The 21392-nt window shown below is 40.1% G+C and overlaps 1 protein-coding gene across 27 annotated transcripts in view; it reads left to right on the forward strand.

Annotated features, from left to right (window-relative positions):
* DLG2 (discs large MAGUK scaffold protein 2) overlaps positions 1 to 21392 on the forward strand; it is a 1094951-nt gene that overhangs the window by 1063579 nt on the left and 9980 nt on the right. For 17 of the 27 annotated variants that reach the window (XM_075416649.1, XM_075416588.1, XM_075416611.1 and 14 more), the window contains 6 exons: positions 3319 to 3418; positions 7639 to 7680; positions 16624 to 16674; positions 17435 to 17536; positions 18499 to 18671; positions 19368 to 19477. In XM_075416649.1, coding sequence (XP_075272764.1) covers positions 3319 to 3418; positions 7639 to 7680; positions 16624 to 16674; positions 17435 to 17536; positions 18499 to 18671; positions 19368 to 19477 — 578 coding nt within the window. Of the gene's footprint in view, positions 1 to 3318; positions 3419 to 4309; positions 4356 to 7638; positions 7681 to 16623; positions 16675 to 17434; positions 17537 to 18498; positions 18672 to 19367; positions 19478 to 21392 lie in introns of all 27 variants that reach the window. The other 10 variants (XM_075416619.1, XM_075416656.1, XM_075416770.1 and 7 more) reach the window with 2 other exon arrangements.

Raw genomic sequence — 21392 nt, forward strand, 5'->3', positions numbered from 1 at the left:
GAATGAACTCCCTGTGCAGTTGTCAAACAGTACTTGAAAATTTCATTTGCTTTTCAGTCTTAGGCACTTGTCTATATAAACTGCCTGCTAATGCCAGTCCCTAGGTTAGGGATAGTCTGTGTGAACTGATGGCAGTGAGGTATAAAAGTAATCTATTGTACAGGTTTTGCGCTGCGACTGAAATGCCCGAGTTATTTGCCATTACAGGAGTTTACCATATTCATGGCAAAGAAATTGCTACTTATACAGGAATCCTTTTTCAGGCACTTTTCCACTGACTTTCAGAAACTCTGCCTGCATAAAGCCTAAGCTTGATATCACAATTTCAATTCCAGTTGCATGCAAGTTTTGCATTGGGCTGAGAGATGTAGGCAAATACCTCTCTCATTTATCCTGCGCCTATTTCACACCTCTCCAGCAGGACAGGGAGTCCCTGTGAAAACTGGCCTCGGAATATTTCACAAGTCTCAAAGTTTCCACTGTATAGAAATAAAATCTCTCAAAAACATGCATCTGAATTTTGCAGTTTAACCCTACCACCATTCCTCACATGAACGATCCTTTCTTAAAAAAGGAAACAGGTATTCAGTGTTGGTCTCTGCTCCTCCACCAACAAAACAAAATCTGGAATTAACACAATGTGTCCAATAAAAACATGGTTTTATTCTGTATAAGTTTCCCTCTTCTCTCTTTGCCACCCCCCCCCCCATCTCTATACATTAGAGATACATATCATGGTACCTGTAAGAATCATTTTGCTGAGTGTCTGCAGGATTTCATATCCTTAACGTGGAGACCAGCAACCTGATTTTAATCAGACCCATAATGAATACAAAACCAAAATCAAGGCTCATCTTTGGTTACTTGTGAAGCAACACACACGTAATGTACAAGAAAATAAATACTTGGTAAGCCCATTCAGTTAATACCAAGGACTCATTATTTCTCTAAGTTTGCAGGATCAGACCACGTTTAGCCTTTTATGATATTTTACATTTTTTTGTTATATTAAAGATAATCCCTGTGACTACATTGTGATAGTATATATGGTCATTAACATGAATATACACATTGATTAATCTATAGAAATATTAGCACTTGCATAAACATATTTGCTTATGGATATTAATAAACTAAGAGTCAGCTTTATTTTAGGAACAAGGTTTTTCACTGGTGTAAATGCAGTGACACAGCTGGACACAAAAGTTACCTGCCATGAATTGCCAGATGTTGATTGTCCAAATTGAAGTGGAACAGCATCTTATTAAAAAGGCAATCCAATACCTGAAACTGCAAAAGGAGAAAAAGTTTACATACCACTATAGTGCATCTGTCTAATTTGGAATATACTGTCAGATCATGCATAAGCTTGAACAGAATACATGCTTTTCTGGTAAAAATGGACTTTCTGAAGTTTTTGCTCTAGATTCTTCAGGAAAAAATTAAAAAAGAATACTTATAATTGTTATTTATCATATAATCTCTGTAAAACACAGTATATTTATTTATCAATTTGATAACATTCTCTTTAATTCCAAAGTGAAATGGCATTTCATATTGAAGTGATAGTCACTTTAAAACCCCTTCGGTTTTTTTAGGTGCTATTGTGTGTATATATTTTTTTCCCCTTTTAAAGTGTAATGCTTATAGTATTACTATGTCAAATTCAGATGAATCGTGACAAACAACATTTTCACAATGGGAGATGTTAACATGCTACATTCCTTTCTTTGAAAAAATAAAATAAATGATCACAGAAAACACATTTTAGTTTAATTATATCCTTTAGGTCATTAAAGTGATGAAATGTGCATGTCAGTCCTCTTTTCATCCACAGATTACTTTAATTCTTCATGTGCATATTTTTTCCTCTGGCTTTCTTTCATATTTGCTTTGTTTTGAAATTGCATGCCGTCTGGATTATTTGTGCATGACCTCCACACTAATTTCACATTGAATGTTTACACACTCTGAGAGATATTCATGGATCATTTATTCTACATGTGCATTTTTTTTCCTTTTTTTTTTCAGTTACTGAACTTTAAATATGCTTGAAATGTAAAAGTGGCATGAAACTTTGGTGACACAACTATACAACTATTTTAATAGAGATTTTCAGTACCTAACTTCACATCTTTCAGAAATACATATTCTAAACCACATTTTATGCTGTGCTTCCAAAATTTAATAAAATTAATTGTGTTCTGAATTGGAGCTCATTACTGGTTATATTTCATTCGAGCAATGACAAACACATGAAATTGGTCCTTTAAATGAATTGAGCAGGTCTCTGCTCTCTTGGAGGTGATCGCTTGCAAAGTCCTGTGTCTGGGCATTGCATATGTTCAGTAAAGGAAACAGTGTAGGACATTGTATGGTGAACAACACAGACCACTTCAGAGAAGCACTATCTGTAGCTCCGCATAGAAGTCATCTGGAAATACCAGCTTCTCTCAATTGACTGTATAGGGACTCTATTTCCTTATTTAGTATCTGTAATAGATGTCCCAAATAGCTGTAGCCTGCTTTTACATAGTACAGTGCTATGAGCTCTTGTGACTGTGTATAAAGTCAAAGGTCATATCACATGAAAAAAACAATTTCTTCCACATTAATTCCCCATTTGAAGAATTAAAGCAATAAATGTTGTTCAACTTGCAAGGAAATACTGCTTGTCAGCAGAATTCCACCTCTAAATCACATAAAACTAAAAGCATATCCAGAGGAACCTAATGAGCTAGTACACACGAATAAAATAAAGTATTTTTTTTAAATCATGAAAAAAAGCATTAAAACACACTGAAGAAGTTGTTGATTAAGAGGCCATATAAAACACTATGAATCCAACAGCAGTTACCAGAAAAAAAAAATTATTTTAATTGGCATAGGGCTGAATTCATATACCTACTACAAGTAAATCAAAGGCTTTCGCTTTCCTCTTTGCAGCCTATTCTCTTCCAGCCAGTTAATTAATTCTGTGCACAGTCTACTATGATTAAAGATGAGTGGCTTGATCTCAGAGCATGCTGAGCCATCTATAGCCCTTTATCTGAACAAGCCAAACACGATAGTTCCCAAATAAGGAGCTGAAGGGTGTGATTTGAGACCTCTGTAATCAAATTGATCCAATCTCCAGGGGCTTTGCCTTCAACCTGCAGACCTCACCGCAACCACCTCTGATTCTTTACAGCTGCTTGGTTTGGACTGACTTGAGTCACTACAGTTCTCTCCACTTTTACAAACTAGTTGTTTTGTCAGCATGAGTGTGACAACAATTAGACGTCCCTGTTTTTGCCCCATGCCTTTTCTCCTTCACAGTCATTCAATGACAAGCGTAAAAAGAACTTCATCTTTTCACGAAAATTCCCATTCTACAAGAGCAAGGAGCAGAGTGAGCAGGAAACAAGTGATCCAGAACGTAAGTAACCTCTTGGAGATGATGTCACATGCAGCAGCACAAAAAATGGATGACGCATGATACCAGTATCCCACACGTCTAGGCAAATTTCTGTTGTAGGCAGGCAGGAGAGGTATTACTACTGTGACCAATGTGTGACTGCAGTTTGGATCCAGCTGGTCCTGCCTTCCCTGGAAACATCGTTTTCAGAAGAGTGAAACAGTGACCTTAACTTTTGGAAGAGCAAATGTGGCTCCTTAAAGCTGTTGTGGTACCTGTCATAAATCCAAACTTGTCCCTGATTAAATATTCCCAGATCAGAACTGGCTCAAAATAATGCAGATGCAATTTCTTTGACAATACTAAATTGCCACCTTCTAAACGGTCTGCTCTAATCCCTATTTTGCCTTTGACATTCTCCAAATTGATTGCCATGGGCAGCTTCACTGAAATTTTACCAACTAAGTGAAGCAACCGCGCTAACAGCCTAAAGAAGTAAATCAGATCTTGGAATGTGTACCTCCCCAGACATTTACTGCTTGCTTAAATTGTCTAGAAAACCAGAATTATTAAAAATATATGCTGGTTCCAAGCCCAAATACTCTCTTTCTTTCCTAATAATTCTCTCCTAAATTTATCTGGTGAGGATCATTTCTTGGACTTTATTTACTGGGTTGTTCCTTCTTCCTCACGGCTCCAAGAGCCATGTATCACGGTCACTGTGTCTTTCATTGGCTGCATTCCCATAGAATATGGGTTTAACGGTGTTTCAGAAAGAAAAAGCAGGGATCCAGATTGCTCAATCACCATGGTCAGTCATGGTAGTATCCATTTCAACTCCACTGACTTCTTCCTTCCTCTTCTGCGGCTGTTCTTCCTTTCTCATTGCTCTCTCTGGGGACTTCCGTGCAGGACATCCCCGGATTAGGTGACGACGGTTATGGAACAAAGACTCTGAGTAAGTTCCCAGGAATGGTCACTGTAAATCTTTTTTTGTTTTGTTTTGTTTTGGCTTCTGTTCCTTCTCTGAGGACCCTCCACTCCTAGCATGCACAAGATAGAGTTTTATTTGTTACCCAGCTGTGAATGCATTAAAAATGTTTCAATCGTTTTGTTCTGCATGACGATATTAAATAACATACAGTGTATCAAGCAGACACTTTCACTTCTTTCGTAATAACACCTTTTGTTTCTGACAGTATGTTATTGTTCCCATCATGGCAGTTCTGTAGAGTAGCATACCTAGAACTCGTTTTGCTGCCTAGGCTGTTCCTTTCAGCAACAATCCCTCCCTCTCCATCTCAAGGGAAAGCTAAGCATTTTAACTTGATCACATCCTGAAGAGATCTATAGAAAATTGTTTTACGCTGTTGCTTCTGCATTTTCAGCTTTTTGCATGGGAGTGTTTGCTACTTTGCTGGATTTTAGATTAGTGTTTGTTATTAATGGAAGAAGTCACTTGCAGGCTAGAGAAGACCATGCCTTCTCCAAAGCTAATTTTGGACCCATTTCACCATTAGCAACCTATTCTCTGTCATGCAACCTTAATCAATTTCTTTTTCTGATGCAGCAATCCTGTCTCAAGACTTGGCATTGCAGAATGTGTAACCTGTCAGATAATTGTTCTGAAACAATTTTGCTTCCTTGAAAGTTAGACCAGAAAAAATTGTATAGAGTGAAATATTTGCAGCTAATTTCTGTATAAATAGCTCCATTATGTTCTGTATCCAGAGCTAAATAATTTAAACAAAATGCCACTTGCATGTGTTTGGCTGCTTCCTTCTCAGTTCTTTTTCTTAAGCACCAAGTAATTGGAGCAAAATGTGTGTGAATGTTAACGCTGCATCGCCTACTGTTTTGTACGTGCTTTTTAATTGCAGGAATGCACATCCATGCACACAATTTTAGAGATTATTCTGTTTCTGACTGATTTGTTTGAGGGACATTTTAATGGTTTAACTTTAAGCCATACAGTAGCTTGCAATTTAAAGATGAAAGCTTCATCTCTTGTACAAAGAAGAATAGTTCTGCAAGACTAGTTTTGTCAGTGATAGACAGCAAATGTCACCGCCACCTGAATTTTAACCATTCTGCTACTTTAAGTGCCATAGCAGCTCATTAACAACTAATGCAGATCCTTCCCTGCTAAAGAGAATACTTCTGATCTGATAACCCTCCCAAATATCTGTGTCCTTACAAAGACAAATCTCCATAAGATCCAACCGTTTGAAAGGAGATAACTGAATTCTGCAAATTGCTAAGGGAAAAATAGCACAGAGGTATTACATAGGCTCTAGTGTCCCTATTAACATTTCACCTAGCTTTCAATTACTGACACACCTCTAGACATTCCAGCCATCCAAATTTCACTAATATTCAACTCAGACGTGCTTTTTAATGACAGTTCTTACTATGAAGGGTATTTGTTCTTTTTTAATAAAATTATTCAGGGTCCTGTACAGCATATTCGAGACAACCCTTGCTGACTTGCTATGAAATGTCCAAAAGTCAATATACTGTTTTCTTCAAAATGTAAGTTTAATTTTTCTAAGCTTCTTACTAAGCCCAAGATCAAAGTTTTCCATTATTATTTTTATGAGGTATCATCACCTCTCATTTCTGCTGCTCCAGTAACCCCATCAGTCCCACTCTCTGAACCCCAAGCCATTAGACTGGTATCTGGGGGTAATGCAGCACCTTGCAGAGAAGGGGTGGTCTTGGCACTGTTCTCATAGTCATCCTTCGTGACATCCATGCATGGTCTCCTCTGGGTTCATCCCAGGGGATTCTTGGATTTTATGAGTTCCCTCTCTCATTGGGAATGTTCAGAGCAATTGCAGGTGGATGTTGTGGGTCACACACAGCCTAATCTGTCCACTGGTGTAATGACAAATATTAGACCAATTTTGGCTCCTGGTGTTTGTCAGGAGGTGACTTATTTGTACCCATTGTCCATGTAACCACTGTGTCCCCTTCTCATTAACCCAGCATGGCTCCCCGCTGTATAGCCATTATACCACTGGCTTCTAAGTGTCCTAGACCAGCTGAAAAGTTTCAACTGTCAAATGGTGTTTCAGGTGCAAAGTAATCAGTATTTCAACCTGAAAAACTGTTAAAACCACTGTTTAATATGGTTCTGCAGACCTCCTGGAGGCCATATAGCATGGTCTGACTAACTATAAACAGTCTGCTGACTACAGTTTGGGAACAGCCACTTCGCATGATATAGATTGCACCTTCCTTTAAATAATATGATAATAGAAACAGGACACCATACGTGTCAGACCACAAGTGTGAGCCATCGTGATAGATCTTCTACACTTATTCATCTGTCCAGTGGTCTGGTAAAGGTTTGCATAGTGTAGCTCAAATCCTGAGGCTAGATAATGCCTCAAAAAATATTTCTTCCATTTTTTTCTTAGAATCATAGAATCATAGAATCATAGAAAGGTAAGGATTGGAAGAGATCTTGAAGATCACCTAGTTCCACCCCCCCTGCCATGAGCAGGAACATCTTCCACCAGACCAGGTTGCTCAGAGCTCCATCCAACCTGGCCTTGAACACTGCCAGGGAGGGGGCAGCCACAGCTTCTCTGGGCAACCTGTTCCAGTGTTTCACCACCCTCATGGGGAAGAATTCCTTCCTAATATCTAATCTAAATCTGCCCTCTTTTAGTTTAGAGCTGTTAGTTTTGTCATCAGCTTTGTCTTCTTTTTTTGGACCCATTAAAATAGATGCAGTTACAATATTTGATAACAAAATCATTCTCATGCTAATTTGTTAACCTTTTGGGACAGTGCACAGCGCTTAAATACGGATACAGGTTAGAAGTTTAGCAAGAATAGTTCCAATGTATTAATTATGCACCTCACAGCGCAGAATAATAAGAGCAGACACTCAGGTTTCATTAAATTAGTCAAGATGTTCAGTGAGATGCATGTGGACTACACTGCTTGAAAACAAGTTATCTGACATGTCATTAACTCTCTTATCAAGAGAAGACATGGCTTTGCCATGGCACATATCACTAGTGACGTATAGTCACTTTCTGAAATGCCACAAGAGAGAAAGCTTTCATTTTACCTCTGTACATTATCTAAGATTTTTCAGGTGATGTCACTGCATAGCTTTTATTTCCCTTCTGCACAACAACCTTTGCATGACTGTGGCAGTTCTTTTAAGTTTCTATGGCTCTGTGGTGCTTGGTTATGTTCTTTAATTTGCTGTACTGTTCTTGCAGAACATGTTTCTTCTAATGCCAGCGATAGTGAAAGTAGCTACAGTAAGTTACTGCTTTCATTAGAGTCCTTTTACTTTGCATTGCTTGTTCTGTTTGTTTATTTTATTTTGTTTCTCTCCTTGCTACTCTTTTGTTAATGTTAAAAAGACGGTTGGAGCAAATGGCTTGGAATTCAAATTTACAACCACATCTTGAGTACAAAGCTATAAAAGAAAACTGGCAACCTTTGTAAGAAAAGAGAGGAGGGTTGTTATTTGGGATGTATTTCAGGACATAAAACCAAACCTGGCTTTGGGTAGGCTGTGAAAGTCAGCATTAGTTGGTTTAGTGACAAGAAGTTTATTTCAGCAGGGATGTGGCAGTTTCTTGATGATCTTTTCAGAGTAAAATTACTCCACAGCTGTAGTCAAATCTGCAAAAGGCATTCTCATTACAAGGTCACAATTTTCACTTGCATTTCTGCATGAATGTATGCAGGGCTAAGAAATAGTCCTAAAAATTTTGTTGGGCCCTTAATTTTGGCAGTACATATTTCCTAATGCATACTGAAGTCTTAAAAAAAAGGTAAGATAGACCTTCATCCCTTAGACACTGCCACTAAATGACACTGATCCCCTATAAGTGAAGATCCCAGCCCCGCAACCTGGCTGGGTTGGAATTACAGACTCCATGTGATCATGTAGCTGTGAGACTGATTGGATGTTCTCGGTAATCATTAGTAATACCCCAAAATTTAACCAATAAAACTATTATTCTGGAAGTGCTGAAAAGCAAAAAAAAAAACCCAAGGCATTAAATAAATGACTGGAAATGTAATAAAAGGTAATTAAAATGACAGATTGCCTAGTAAACCACTCAGTTGTTTGATTTTTTCAAGCCATTTGCTTAGCAAATCAAGTTTTCCATCAGTCACTCAGCACTTGTGCTAAGCACCCGCATACATTCAGGTAATCACTGGTATCATACCTCATATTTACTAGTCTTGATATAGTGCATAGCAGTTGAGCTCTGTTAATAAACACTGGTTTGTTTCAGTAAAACAGCTAGTCTTATGCAATTCTGAAATGGTAAATTAGTTTGTATTCTCTTGTATTGCAAAGGTTTCCTTGGAAAGCAATTGCCAGAGTCACAAGAAAACAGTAGGCGCATTTGAACTGCCAAGACCCAATTCTTTATTTTTAATGTGTCTTCTACCACAGAGGAGAGGAGGATTTTCTGTTTGAAATACAAGATGCTCTTTCCCCAGACTAACTTTACAGTCAGGAAAGAGTCAATAGATTTAAATTTTCCAAAGTTTGCGTGAGTCAAATCTCCTCCAGATATTGTTTATTTCAGGGTGAGCTCAAGGTAAAAGCCCAGAGGAGAATATAGGCTCGTGGCTCAGCACATCCCAGGCCTGATGAACTGTCCCAAACAGGAGACTTGACTTAATTTAACAAGGGTGCCCAGTTGCAGCCAAACATTTGAGGCAGGTCCACAAACTCTAGTTCGCAAAGTTCATCACAAGACAGACCAGATAGCAAGTTCCTCCTTGGCTGTGCAATACCCTGAAACAAAGTGTATGTTATGAGGTGCAAGAAAGGGGATAGAAATGGTTTAGGGAAGTAAGTTTGGACATAGGTACTTGGAAGGAATAGTGTTGCGGTTACAACTGCCCATGGTAGGCACTCTCCTTCTAGAGTGGCATCCATCTGGGCAAGCTCCTATCTCAGTCCAGCAGCATCCAGACTACATCATGTTTGTTGGCACTCCCCATGCATTACTGGTGTGTCCAACAACTGCTGCCTGGTGGAGAAGATGCATTCAGGGCCTCTTCTGTGCCCATGGTAGAGCCATGTCATTTAGCAGCAGAGGAAGCCATTCTTAGCCTGATGAAAGTGGCATTAAAATCCAGGACCTGGTGCCTAAAGGGCTTAATTCCAGTTGCTAAGGATTCATTGGTGTGTGCTGACATGACATTTGAAGGCATGACCTTGGGCAACCAGCAACTTTGGTTATCAGTTGGAAATTACTGTTTCAGACCACCATGATGGCATACCAAGACTAACTTGAGTATGTGTTCAAATACTACATGGCCAAGGTATATCAGCACATCTCCTGGGGGGACTTAAAGCCCTCCTGAGTCCAGCTGGTTACTCGCAGGATCACCAGGCTACCCTATGTCAACAGCACGTACCATCGTACAGCTCATTGCAGCGAATCTCCCCTGGAAAAATCATGACTCGGGAACAGAGAATAATCAAACAGAGAGTGAGAGGTGGGTGGTCAGGGAGAGCAGTCAACAAACTGTGAGGGCATGGAGACAAGAGAGACAAGGCCTGCCATGAAGAAGTTGTCTTATTTCACTGCAGTTCTGTCCTTGTGGGACTGTTGAGAGAGGACACTGCACAGTAGAAGCCTATCAATATACCTCATGTGGGAAGAGCAATTATCAGACCCAGTCTTTGAACATTTCCTAAAAACATATTCCTTACTGCCTTCTAATTTGTTTATTCCTATTGAAAGAAAAAAACAGGTTCTCAGGGTAAAGCTCATTCCAGGTCGAATAAGACAGCATGCAGTTATTATCTCTGCTCTTCTTGTCTGCACCTGGGGAGCTGGGAACGGGGCCCAGTGTCAGTCACTGCCACAGAACCAAGTTTGGTTTCACTCCATTTGGAGCCAGCCTTGTGGCAAAGCTGTTCTTCAGTGTGATGTAGTGTCATTTTGAGGAGAATTTGTGCGTTCAAGGTGGGGCATTACAAGTGGACACCACGCATGTTGACTTGCAAACTCATCCAGCCCTCAGTCTGTGCCCTGGTGAAATCAGACATACTCAGAAACAAAAAAAAAAAGTGAAGCTGAAAAATTCACTTGGAGCAAATGGAAAACTGCTGGAGAGCTCAAGGGCTTTGCATGGGGTTGTGACCCTGTCCCAGTGCCCCTTTTCTCTCCTGTTTCCCAAGCAAAAGAGCAGGAAGAAAGGGGTTGCCTGCCTTGCTGTTTCCTGAATTGTGGGAAATCAGCAATTCATACCTTGGCCAGCACAAAGAAAAGTGTGGGGGTAAGAAATGACTGGAAAGAGGCACGTGTTCTCCTGCAGTCATTTAATTTGTCCCTACAAAAACAGGCCAGCTGGAGTCCAGAGTGAGGTCTTCTGCATTTTTCCTAATGGATCTCTGGCAGTTGCTTTAACATATTTCTCTAACTTCTGCTTCTCGTGATGAGCATTTAGTGAAAAGTAGCCAGTGTTGAAACCTGTACTACTTGATCATTCCTAGAACCATTCCAAACCAGGGGCATAACTACACAAAGTGATGTTCAAGGCTTCTGAGAGCTGTTCAGGCTGTGTCCTGGACAGTGATTAATAGAGGGGTTGCAAATTCACTGGGCTTTTTCCAGGAGATATTCTGATGAATTCATATTCATTTAAAAAAAATATATATTGCTTAAAAATTTGAGTATTTTGCTGAAGTATTGCTCATGTCTTGGACTTTGGGGTTAAAAAACTCAACTTTTCTACAGAGGTCAAATACCTTTTACTTCAAAATAACAATATAATTGAAAGTCCTCCTATGTGCTCTCAAGAGAAAATTCTTGGGCCGCTCCTTAGCAACAAGTCTGTTGCAGATAGTAAACCTGATTTCTTCTGCCAGTGCTCTCAACACTGGGTTGGTAATGAGCAAAAGAGCTGGAGACAATAGTGGGATTATCTTTACACCAACAGATAAACTTCGGCTCCATCAGGGGAAATCACAAACACATTTGGCAGCAGAATCTGGCCCTTTACAAAAAATTAAAAAGTCTTTTTGAGCCAAGAACAAGTGCTAAAAATGCTAAAAGGGCTGAGATGCCATACAGCTGCTACTGCGTCATAACGGCTGTGCTAATATGAAGGCTATAACCATGTTAGTTGATTTGCACCTGTTCTCAGCAGTGAAACCAAGTTTGCAGGGTGGTATATAAAGTCTTGGTCTAGCAGAAAGTTGTTCTTGTGGTAAGGATACCTACAGCCAACTTCGACTTATCCCTGAACCAGCAAATCCATCTGTGATTGAAAATTTATTTTGAGCTCTGTAACTTAAAATATTCTGATTTCTTTTTCAAACAAAGCTTGTAAGAACATATTTTTTGCTGTGGACTCATAGGTTTTTATTTTGCAAGACATGATTTTCATAATGGCCATGAATTTCAAGTCTCTCTACTGCGTATGCGTGCAATGTTCTCACACATAGTTCAGTAAAGGTTTTTACAGCTGTCATCAAAATTATAAACACATTACCACATCTATTTAGCCTAATTGTATAACTGGTTGTGATTGCACCAATTACCTAGAGAGGCAACACATGACTAAAAGTTAAAAATAAGGAAAATTGTTAGAAACAAAATTTTTTACCCTCTGTCAGCAAGTCACTCTTGTAATGAGATCTGAAGACTCAGAACAATGTTAAAGGAGTCCTAATTATTATGTTAGGCTACTAATTAAATAGAACACTTACGTTGGCTCTTGCACTCCCCAGGGATTACTGTATTATTCAGGCATACTCAGATTGGCACAGGCATTGAAGTCTCATTTTATGTTCTCACAAGCTGTATTGATCTTAAACATACAGTGCCAACAGACCACTTTTCAGCATAAGTTCATTCTCAGACTGCTGATGACCTTTCTATGTATTGGATTTCCAATCTTTCATAGCTATCAACATATTTCCAAAAATCATATGTTTACTTACATAAATAGAGGTCCAAGAAAGGGATTTTGAGCTAAATAGAGGCTACAATATTGACCGTCCAGTCAATACAGTCAGAAACAAAACAAAAAATTGATTCTCGAAGATCTTACAAGTAGAGATCAGGTAATCTATACATTAGCCCAAAACCTAAATGGATGATGAGACAAAAATAATCCTTCTTTGATTTTAGATCTAGCTGAGCAATCAAAGTCAGGCAAGAGTTCAAAAATAAAATTACTTTGGCTCATCTACATGTGTTCCATATGTGTATTGATGGTCACCACCATCAGTCCAGAAATTTTAACGAATCCAAAACTTGTCTTTAATTTTTCTAAAATCATAAATAATTTCTAGCTGTTTTCATAAGTAATTCTTTTTTTGTTATTCTCTGCCTTGGATCCCTTTACAGATTTTTTCATTCACAGCCATTAACAGGATGCCAAAACCCCTGGATTCCTGCTGCGTAAGGTGGTGGGTGTTTGGTTCCATGGTGGCTGCATGGCGGCAGCTCACAGAGCTCTCCTGCCCCATTACGCACACGCTGGGTGCAGTCACACCAGCACTGTGGAAGTGCTGGATGCTCTGGCAAGACAATGGGAAATGCGGCCTTTCTATGGGTTACGCGCAAAATGCCTGGTATCTGCCAGGTCTACACTGAAACTGTGATTTTGAGCCTTTCACAGACTGTCTGCCTTCTAATCAGAAAAGCAAAACAGAGGCAACACCTTAAGCCCATTTTAGGGCTACCCCTCTGAAACACTATAAAATCCTTTAAAAAGATGAAATTAGTAGTCCTTATGAAACTCATCTGACCGTGCAGGACCTCTCTGCCCAGTTTGTAGAGGCTACGAGTTATAACAAACTCCAGGTTATTATTCTCTTCCCAAGCATGAGAAATCACCAACAGGCAAACCAAGAACAAAGGGAAGCAGAGCGATCCTGGGAAAGTGAAAGCCCTCCAATAGTTTTACTCACAAGTATATTACATTTAGGAAAGCTTCCGTTTTATTTCTTCTCTTTCCTTACTTTCTTTCTTTTGTTCTCTTTTTCAATTGATGGAATTTTACTGAAGAACAAGGGATCATGCCAAAATCCTACAAAAAGGGCTTTTTCTTTTCTCTTTTTTTATTTTCTCTGTTAAATTTCACAAAGATTTTTCCAGATCAATATAGCTAACCTGTGCTACTTAAGCCATTAATGTGGGTGGTAAATGAGGCTTAGTCAAATAATAAATAAGAGTTCGTGTCCTGCTGAATTTCACACTGTCTCACACCTCAAAGCCATCACAAGGTTATAGCAATCCAATTACTGGTAGACTCTAGCTCTTCATTATGCTAATATTTTATGGACTACTTCAAAACTGTGCAGTACTGACTCAGTAGAGATCTTTAAAGAATACCATCTGGTACAGTTAACATGCATATTAGTGTCTGAGGACTTCTAGGATTTTGTCTGGACAGTACCTGGAAGGATTTTATATTCACACAGAAACTTGAGCTTCCTTGAGCTCTTTTTCCAGAAAAGTAGTGGAAATGGTGCAGCTTTCCCCCACACTCGCACTCAGTGTTGAGACTGAAACTTAGCTGTGAAGAGCCTTCACTAAGGAAGATCATGTAATCATAGAACCACAGGATCAAGTTGTCTGTCTTTAAGTCATGTGTATCCCAGTCAGCCTCAGAGCTTCTCCTTACTTGCTGCAACCCTTGCCAATGGCTTAAGCTTCAGCACAGTTCGAGTGGGCTGGAGTTTTTTCTCTGCCTTCAGTCTGGCCACAATTTCACAAGAGTTCAATGAAACAACAGGCTCGTTTGTCTCCGTAGCCCACACCCTATGGATAGCATGGACAGCTTTAGCATGTGGGCATGTCTGCCAGAGACTGGGCAAAACAGAAGGTAAAATCTGTGCTGGCTTGCTTGTGCTGGCTATGATTCTGTGCCAAAGCCAAATATTAGCCCACAGAAAAAAATTTTAAACAATAGTGTCACAGTTATTGGCTATTTTCCTTCAGTTGTCCTTGTCACTGTCAGTCCCATGAGATTCTATTGTTTAAATGCAGATGTCTGCATCTGACCTTGCTGTTTAAATACTGTTATGGGACAAGTGAGGCAAACACACCTTTCGACTTTTTCTCTCATCCCAAAGTAGACATCTAAGATAGCTCAGATGACTCATGACTTAGAATAAGCACTTGCCTATTTGTAGGCACCCACTGACTCCAAAGGGCACTAGCTTAGATAGAAGCACTCACGACACAGGTTTCTGAAATCGGCTGAAACGAATCCCCTGTGTGGATGTGGATGCCATTGAAACACAGATTTTCAAGTTTAAGATTGTATTCGCACAAACAGGCTTGCCTCCACATGCTTAGCACATGATGGCTTCATTGCCCACCCCAAGACCGACTTTCTCCGCCTATTGAAAAGCATAGCCTTGGCTCCCGGGGGCCGGAGGGCAAGGCAGTGCAGGAGCACGCGCCTTCAGCCTGGAGCGTGAGTCATTGCACCTCCAGGCGAATGAGACATCCCGAGTTTTATATCACCCCCAAAATTCCCAGAGAAACTTAAGGGAGAATAATACATCTGATGTATGAAACTTAACGTAACAATATTTCTAGGTTTTTACCTTTGTAAAAAGCCAAAGTTAAGCAAGTGATTACAGTATCAAACACCTGCAAATAGAGAAGAAAATCCATTATCCACACTCCTCATATGTTATGTTGTCTTGCATTGCCCTCAAAAGCTGTCTAATCTCTTCCTTTTATTAAAAGCAACGTTTTCTCCTTTGCTGCTTCAGCACCATTGCTAGGTTGAAGTCAGCTCTGTCTGTTTCTCCCTCTCTCCTAACACATCAGTACATTTTTTTTATTGGCTTTTTCTGTTGTTGTCCTTAATTACATTATTTTTACTTGAAAAACTTTCTTACACACTTCTCACAGCTGTCTAGATAACACATCACAAAAAATATCTATCAACGTATTAGATTGATGGGGTGGGAGTCAGCTTAAGACTAAATCACAAAAAGTTTTGTACCTATCTGGGAGCTAGGCATTGCATCCAAAACCAATCTGTCTTGTTAATATAGCTAATGGAGCCCCGAGATTGACTCAGATAGCAGTCAGACTACTTCAGGGTGCGGTGTAGCCCCTCTAAGTCCTACCGATATCACGCATCAGGTGTCAGGCAGCAGTCTTCCCTGTACGTGCACGCTTTGGTTTGGTGGGAGCCCATCAGAATAATGTAAGACATTGTGCATGCGCGCAGATGAAATACAGGTAACTCATATAAAATACAGGTCTATTTTATAAAGCCTTGGTAAGCCTCATGGCATTCTCTTTTCTGTAGTATCTAAATTAATTGCAAAATCCCATCTGTGGATCTCATCAGAGATAAGCCCTGAACTGAGTGAAAATAAAATCATTATTTTAAACTTTGCTAAGCCTAAGTCATATTTAGCACCTGCCAGAGCCATTATGTGGTACCAAGCATGAGACGGTGACCCAGAAAGAGAAATGTGCAGGAATTATTCATGCAGTGGGTTGAAGAATCCTCCCCCCTCTCCTCTTGCCATCTCGTAGAGGAGAGGACAGTGATGCATCGGGGCTGCACCCCTGCACCCAAGTCATGGTCCATTCAGTCCCACTTGTTTCTCGTTGCAAATTTCTCTGCTTTAGTTCCTTAAACGTCACCATGAGGAAACAGCACTGTCCTAATGGGAGTGGAGGAAGAATAAGTGCGTAAAATATGATGCTGTGAGATTTGTGTTCAGGAAAAGGGTAAGGATCAGCAAACAGCTCATAGCTAGATGTCAGGCTGTAAATAAACTAGACTATGGAGGTTATGCACAGAAGGGTGATCAACCAAAATGTAGATATTCTGAGGGTAAAAATTGTTCATTTTATGTAGCCTGCGGATTTGCCCTGCAGCAGCATGTTAGGGCCATAAAATTGGACAAGCAAAAGAACTGCATCTTGAATTTCTGCACTATCCTGGTAAATAGCCTTGCTATCAAATCAGTAAATGAAGCCTTATTGCCCATCATTGAAAAAGCCCGATTTCAGCAAAGAGAATTGAACGATGTGGCAGGGGAGGGAGGGGAAGGAAAAAAATGGTCTCCGCACCTTGAAGTTACGAGGGACTTTGGAATGGTTCAGGTGAGAGCATTGCCAAAGAGAAATGCTGAACCCGGTCTGTCTCTGTGTGAAGCATTTGATGAAGCTTTAGTCCTTGACAAGTTGCTTGTCACCTTCAATCTCTTCTCTTTCTTCTCTCATTAGGAGGCCAAGAAGACTGCATCCTTTCTTATGAACCTGTCACCAGACAGGAAAGTAAGTTTCATCTGCTTTTCTGTCACTGTTCCTTCCATTTTTCATTTCACATTTTCGGGGCCAGCAGAGCAGTAAGCCTTGCTGTGCCAGCCCCAGATTCTCTGTGGCTCCTTTTTCTTGGCCACTCAGTCTATCATATATAATAGAAATAACGGAAGGGTCCCCCTCACTAGCCCCAGTTTTCTAATGTTCTCAGGAGTCTCCCCAGTACACTCTCAATGCCTTTACTAATAAATATGCTAATCAGTATAAAAAATGTTCATGCAGATTATCTAGATGTACTGCAATATTGCTACAAGGGAAGCCTTTATTATTTTCTTCCTCAAGTGATACGTGCCTCTAGCCAGTGTAGATGAACCTACAGCAAGGCAATTGAAAATGGGATCACACCCACCTGATTTCATGGGGAATGCACTCATTTAACTAAGAAGAAAAAATCCTTCAATATCCTTTCCATGCCTCATGAGAGAGTCCATCTGCAAGCATTTGGGAGTGACCTTGTTGAGCAATAGCAAATATATACAATTCCACATAGTTTTTTGACTGCACGTGCATGCATCACCACAGAGCTCTGAAAAATCAGTGATACTCACTCCATTTTCCTTATCTATGTCAATAAATAAATTATTCATCAATAAAATGCACACTTAAGTTTTCACTTCGTAACTAAAGGCAACAATTCTGGTTAGTGCATCTTTGGGAAGATTTACTGTTATTGCCAGAAAGATCATCAAAATGTTCCTTTCTTTTTGTTGTTCAGTCAGTTACACCAGGCCGGTTATTATTCTGGGTCCTATGAAAGATCGGATCAACGATGATTTGATATCTGAATTCCCTGATAAGTTTGGGTCGTGTGTACCACGTAAGTATGATTTTACTCCTAGTTCTGCAGCTGAGTGAGCTGTATCTTGTATCCCTTGATGTCATACATTAAGTAAATTGCTGCAAAAGCAGCATCCATGAACTATATGTAGTTGAGTTTCTCAAATGCTATTTTTCGATTGCCCAAAAAAAGTGGAAAGGAACTAATAAAAAAGATTGCGAAGGTCTGGAAAGAATTTCTCAAAAAAATTGTCTCAAAAGCTGGACCATGTTTTAGAGAGGAAGCCTTCTGGCCACTAACTTAATTTACTCATCAATTAATCTGTGGCTTCCTAAATAAAAGTTTGGAATACTGGTAAAATGTAAAATGTCTCAACTCAGTTGAACAGCACCCATAAATGAAAAAACAGAGTAATCTGTGATTTGTGTGAGATCTAGACTGTCTAATCTGAAAACAATTTTGGACCCTGAATTAAGCAGAGTGTTTATATCTTGGATCATTAGAGCTTGCTGAGTGCTTATTTCAGACCCTGATTGAAGTCTTACTTAATTTTAAACTGTTGTCTCTGCAAATACACCAGATTAAAACTGCTAGAGACGAGATCAGAATCAGCCTTATAATTAAGGCTAAATTAAATTGATGAGATTGTGATTCATTTTATCACTGTAATAGGATTAGATTTACAATCTGGAATACATTTTCTGTTTGGGATTTGTGTATGATCTTGCTGAATAAAGTGGAATTCTGGTAAATCCTAATTTTTTGTTAGCCTTTAAGTATTGATTGGAAGTGAAGACCAGAAGGTATTAGTTTAAAATGACAGCTTTATTGTCACAACTCCTTTAAAAACAACATATAGTAGCCAAAGACCTGCTCCCAACTGTGGAGCACCTCCACTTGCAGCAGACCCAGCATTGCCCGCTGAGCAAACCTCAGCTGCAGCATTTTTTGCATGAATGTTTTTAGAGACTTCTTGATCTTCTGTCTTTTGTTTCATGCAGATACCACACGGCCAAAGCGAGACTACGAAGTGGATGGGAGAGATTATCATTTTGTCATTTCAAGAGAACAAATGGAAAAAGATATCCAAGAGCACAAATTTATAGAAGCTGGGCAGTACAATGATAATTTATACGGAACTAGTGTCCAGTCTGTGAGATTCGTGGCAGAAAGGGTAGGTTGACTCTAGTTTTATTGACCATGCAACAAGATCTGTTTTGTTTCCACATTGTAACTCAGACATGACCCTTCTGCCAAAAATATAAAATATCTGCAAAAGAGCATCCTGATATTTATAGGCTTTACAATGACTCCACAAGTGGAGTCTCTGAATTTGAATGACAACTTCCTTGGTGTTTTCTGTACCTGGATGTAGTGCCTGGATGGATTCAGAGATCTAACACAGCGCCTCAAGTATGTCCCAAAAGAGCCTTCCCTCTTCCCTCTTCCCTCTGTAAGACAGGTAAATAAAGTTATCTCACTTTCACAGAGGCACAGAAAGATTAAATTACTTGCCTCAGGTGACACAGGGAGTCTTTGACACAAACAAGAACTGAATTAACCAGTAAGAACGTAGACATCCTATCACTTTTATGAACTGATTTTCCTCATCTCTGAAGAAAATCCTCCCCCCCCTGCAAAGTAAAAATAAAAAACAAGTTTGTCCCCATACCTCTAGTGTATATTTCATATTAGCAGCAGAGCAAAGGAAAGAGCGCAGAGGAGCAGAGCCCATGTCCTGGGTCCCCCTTCCCTGCTGTGCCGGGAAGGCCCCATTCCAGGACATTGCGTCACAGAATGGCTTGCTATCTTTTGTCTGATCGGCAGCAAACACTGCAAAAATGAACACATCCTGATTTGTTTCCAACAGGGCAAGCACTGTATACTCGATGTGTCTGGAAATGCTATCAAACGACTACAAGTTGCACAACTCTATCCCATCGCTATCTTCATTAAGCCTAAATCATGGGAGCCTCTGATGTAAGTATAAACTCCTTCAGCCATTTTATTTTCAGGGTAAAGTCACAACACAGGTCTTCAGTCTATGTTTTGCCTGTCCTCTAATATCAGTAATAATGAGAGGAAAAGGGAACAGTGGAGACTTGCTCTCCCCACCTGCCATCCGCTGAACCCCAGCATCCCAAGAAACGAGCCAAAGCTGCCTTTGATCCTTTCACACTGGGACACATGGGTTTATGTGCTGGACCATGATGGACTCCCTACCAGTGCTCGGTGGACTTGTTCCAACCTGTGCAGCAAGTTCACCAAGGACTCAGGCAACATGGCTTGTCCCATCCAGCCTTGGGTGCTCTTGGGGTGTAGAGTCTGGTCACTGGGGGTAACCAGAGGGTGAACCTGTGTCAGATTTATGGAGTGTACCTCTTCGTCAGCCCGTCATTTACCTGAATGTCTGTAAGAGGACAGGCAAGGACCCATGGGACTGGAGCGGGGCAAACATAACACTTAGAAGGCACCAACTTAGTGCTGTCACCGGTCAATCTCATTTCAGTACTCAGAAAAACACTGGGAACACTGTTAAGCAACTCAAGTATAATAACTGAGAGGATAAAAAGGTTCTAAGATGCAGCCAGTGTATGTGCATCAAGAGCAAATAAAATCAATCTTATTTTCTTCTTTCATGAGATGGAGATCAATAATTGTATTGCATCCTGATATTTATTCTGGCTTCATGGAACACTGTCAGTAGCAGCTTAGGGAAATACAATATTAATGATTAGGAAAATATAAGATTAGGGAAAAACAGTCCAAAGGGAATCACTAGAGACCATGTGCACAACCATGCTCAGTCATTGAAAGTGGCACTGATAAATGGGGAGGGTTACAGAAATCCTGCAAGTGTATTTCCTGACCTGTGTCCCTATTTGGGACTACTTGTTATATTCATGAATTATTTGAATCATGAGCTGGGCAGTATTTCTGTAAAGTTTGTGAATAACTCAAGGCTGAGCGAGGTGGCAAGCACTTTGAAAGACAAGATTAAAACTCACTGTAAAATCAGTAAGATGCAATTCAGCACAGACAAAGGAGAGAAAATGAAATGTATGAGTACAAGCAGGGAATAATTAAGCTATAGTACTGCAGAAAAGCATCTGGCAGTTGGGATGGATCACACAGGAATATGAATGGATGTTTAATGTGGTTGCAAAAAAGGAAACTGCCACTGTGGTCTGTATTAACATCAGTGCTGCGTAAGGACACAATGAGCAGTTATTTTGTTTTGCTGGGTATGGTTGAGGTCTCAGCTGGAACACTGGTCTGGTTCTGGGTTCCACCCTGGAAGTGGAGGGGGAATGAGGGTTACCTACTGCCAAGGAGAGAAGGTTGAAGAGGAAATATGGCAGAGATCTTCACATTGGTTAAAGCTCCAGATAAAATACATTGTGATCAATTGTTTACATGTAGACTTATAGTAACACAAGAATGTATCAGCTTAATTTGCTGTGAAAGGGATGCAATTTTGAACTCTTTGCCTTCCTCTCATCAAAGGCTCTGCAAGTGATGCCACAGGTATCTATCACACAGCTAAAATACAGGCATCCCTCCTGCAACAGACACATATCTGGTTATGGTAAAGGCCTGCCCACAAACATTGGAGATGGACCCTGTTAGCTTGCCCCATCCCATGACCAAATGTGCATCCTCCCTGGCCCTGTCTGTTGGTGGGTGATAAAGTTGTTGCGTGTCCAGTGTCACTCCAGGGAATGCTGCACAGTATATGGTACTTGCACAGTCCCACCCTGACCAAAGCTGTCGTGGGTTGGATGGCTTCTTGACATTTCTTCCAGCCCTATAATTCAATAATATTCTGATTATCTTGCTGTACAGAAGAGGAGGGGTAGTCTGATAGCCTACATTCTGCATTGATTGTTTTAAG

The sequence above is a fragment of the Opisthocomus hoazin genome, chromosome 1, assembly GCF_030867145.1.
Source record: "Opisthocomus hoazin isolate bOpiHoa1 chromosome 1, bOpiHoa1.hap1, whole genome shotgun sequence".
Lineage (NCBI taxonomy): Eukaryota > Metazoa > Chordata > Aves > Opisthocomiformes > Opisthocomidae > Opisthocomus > Opisthocomus hoazin.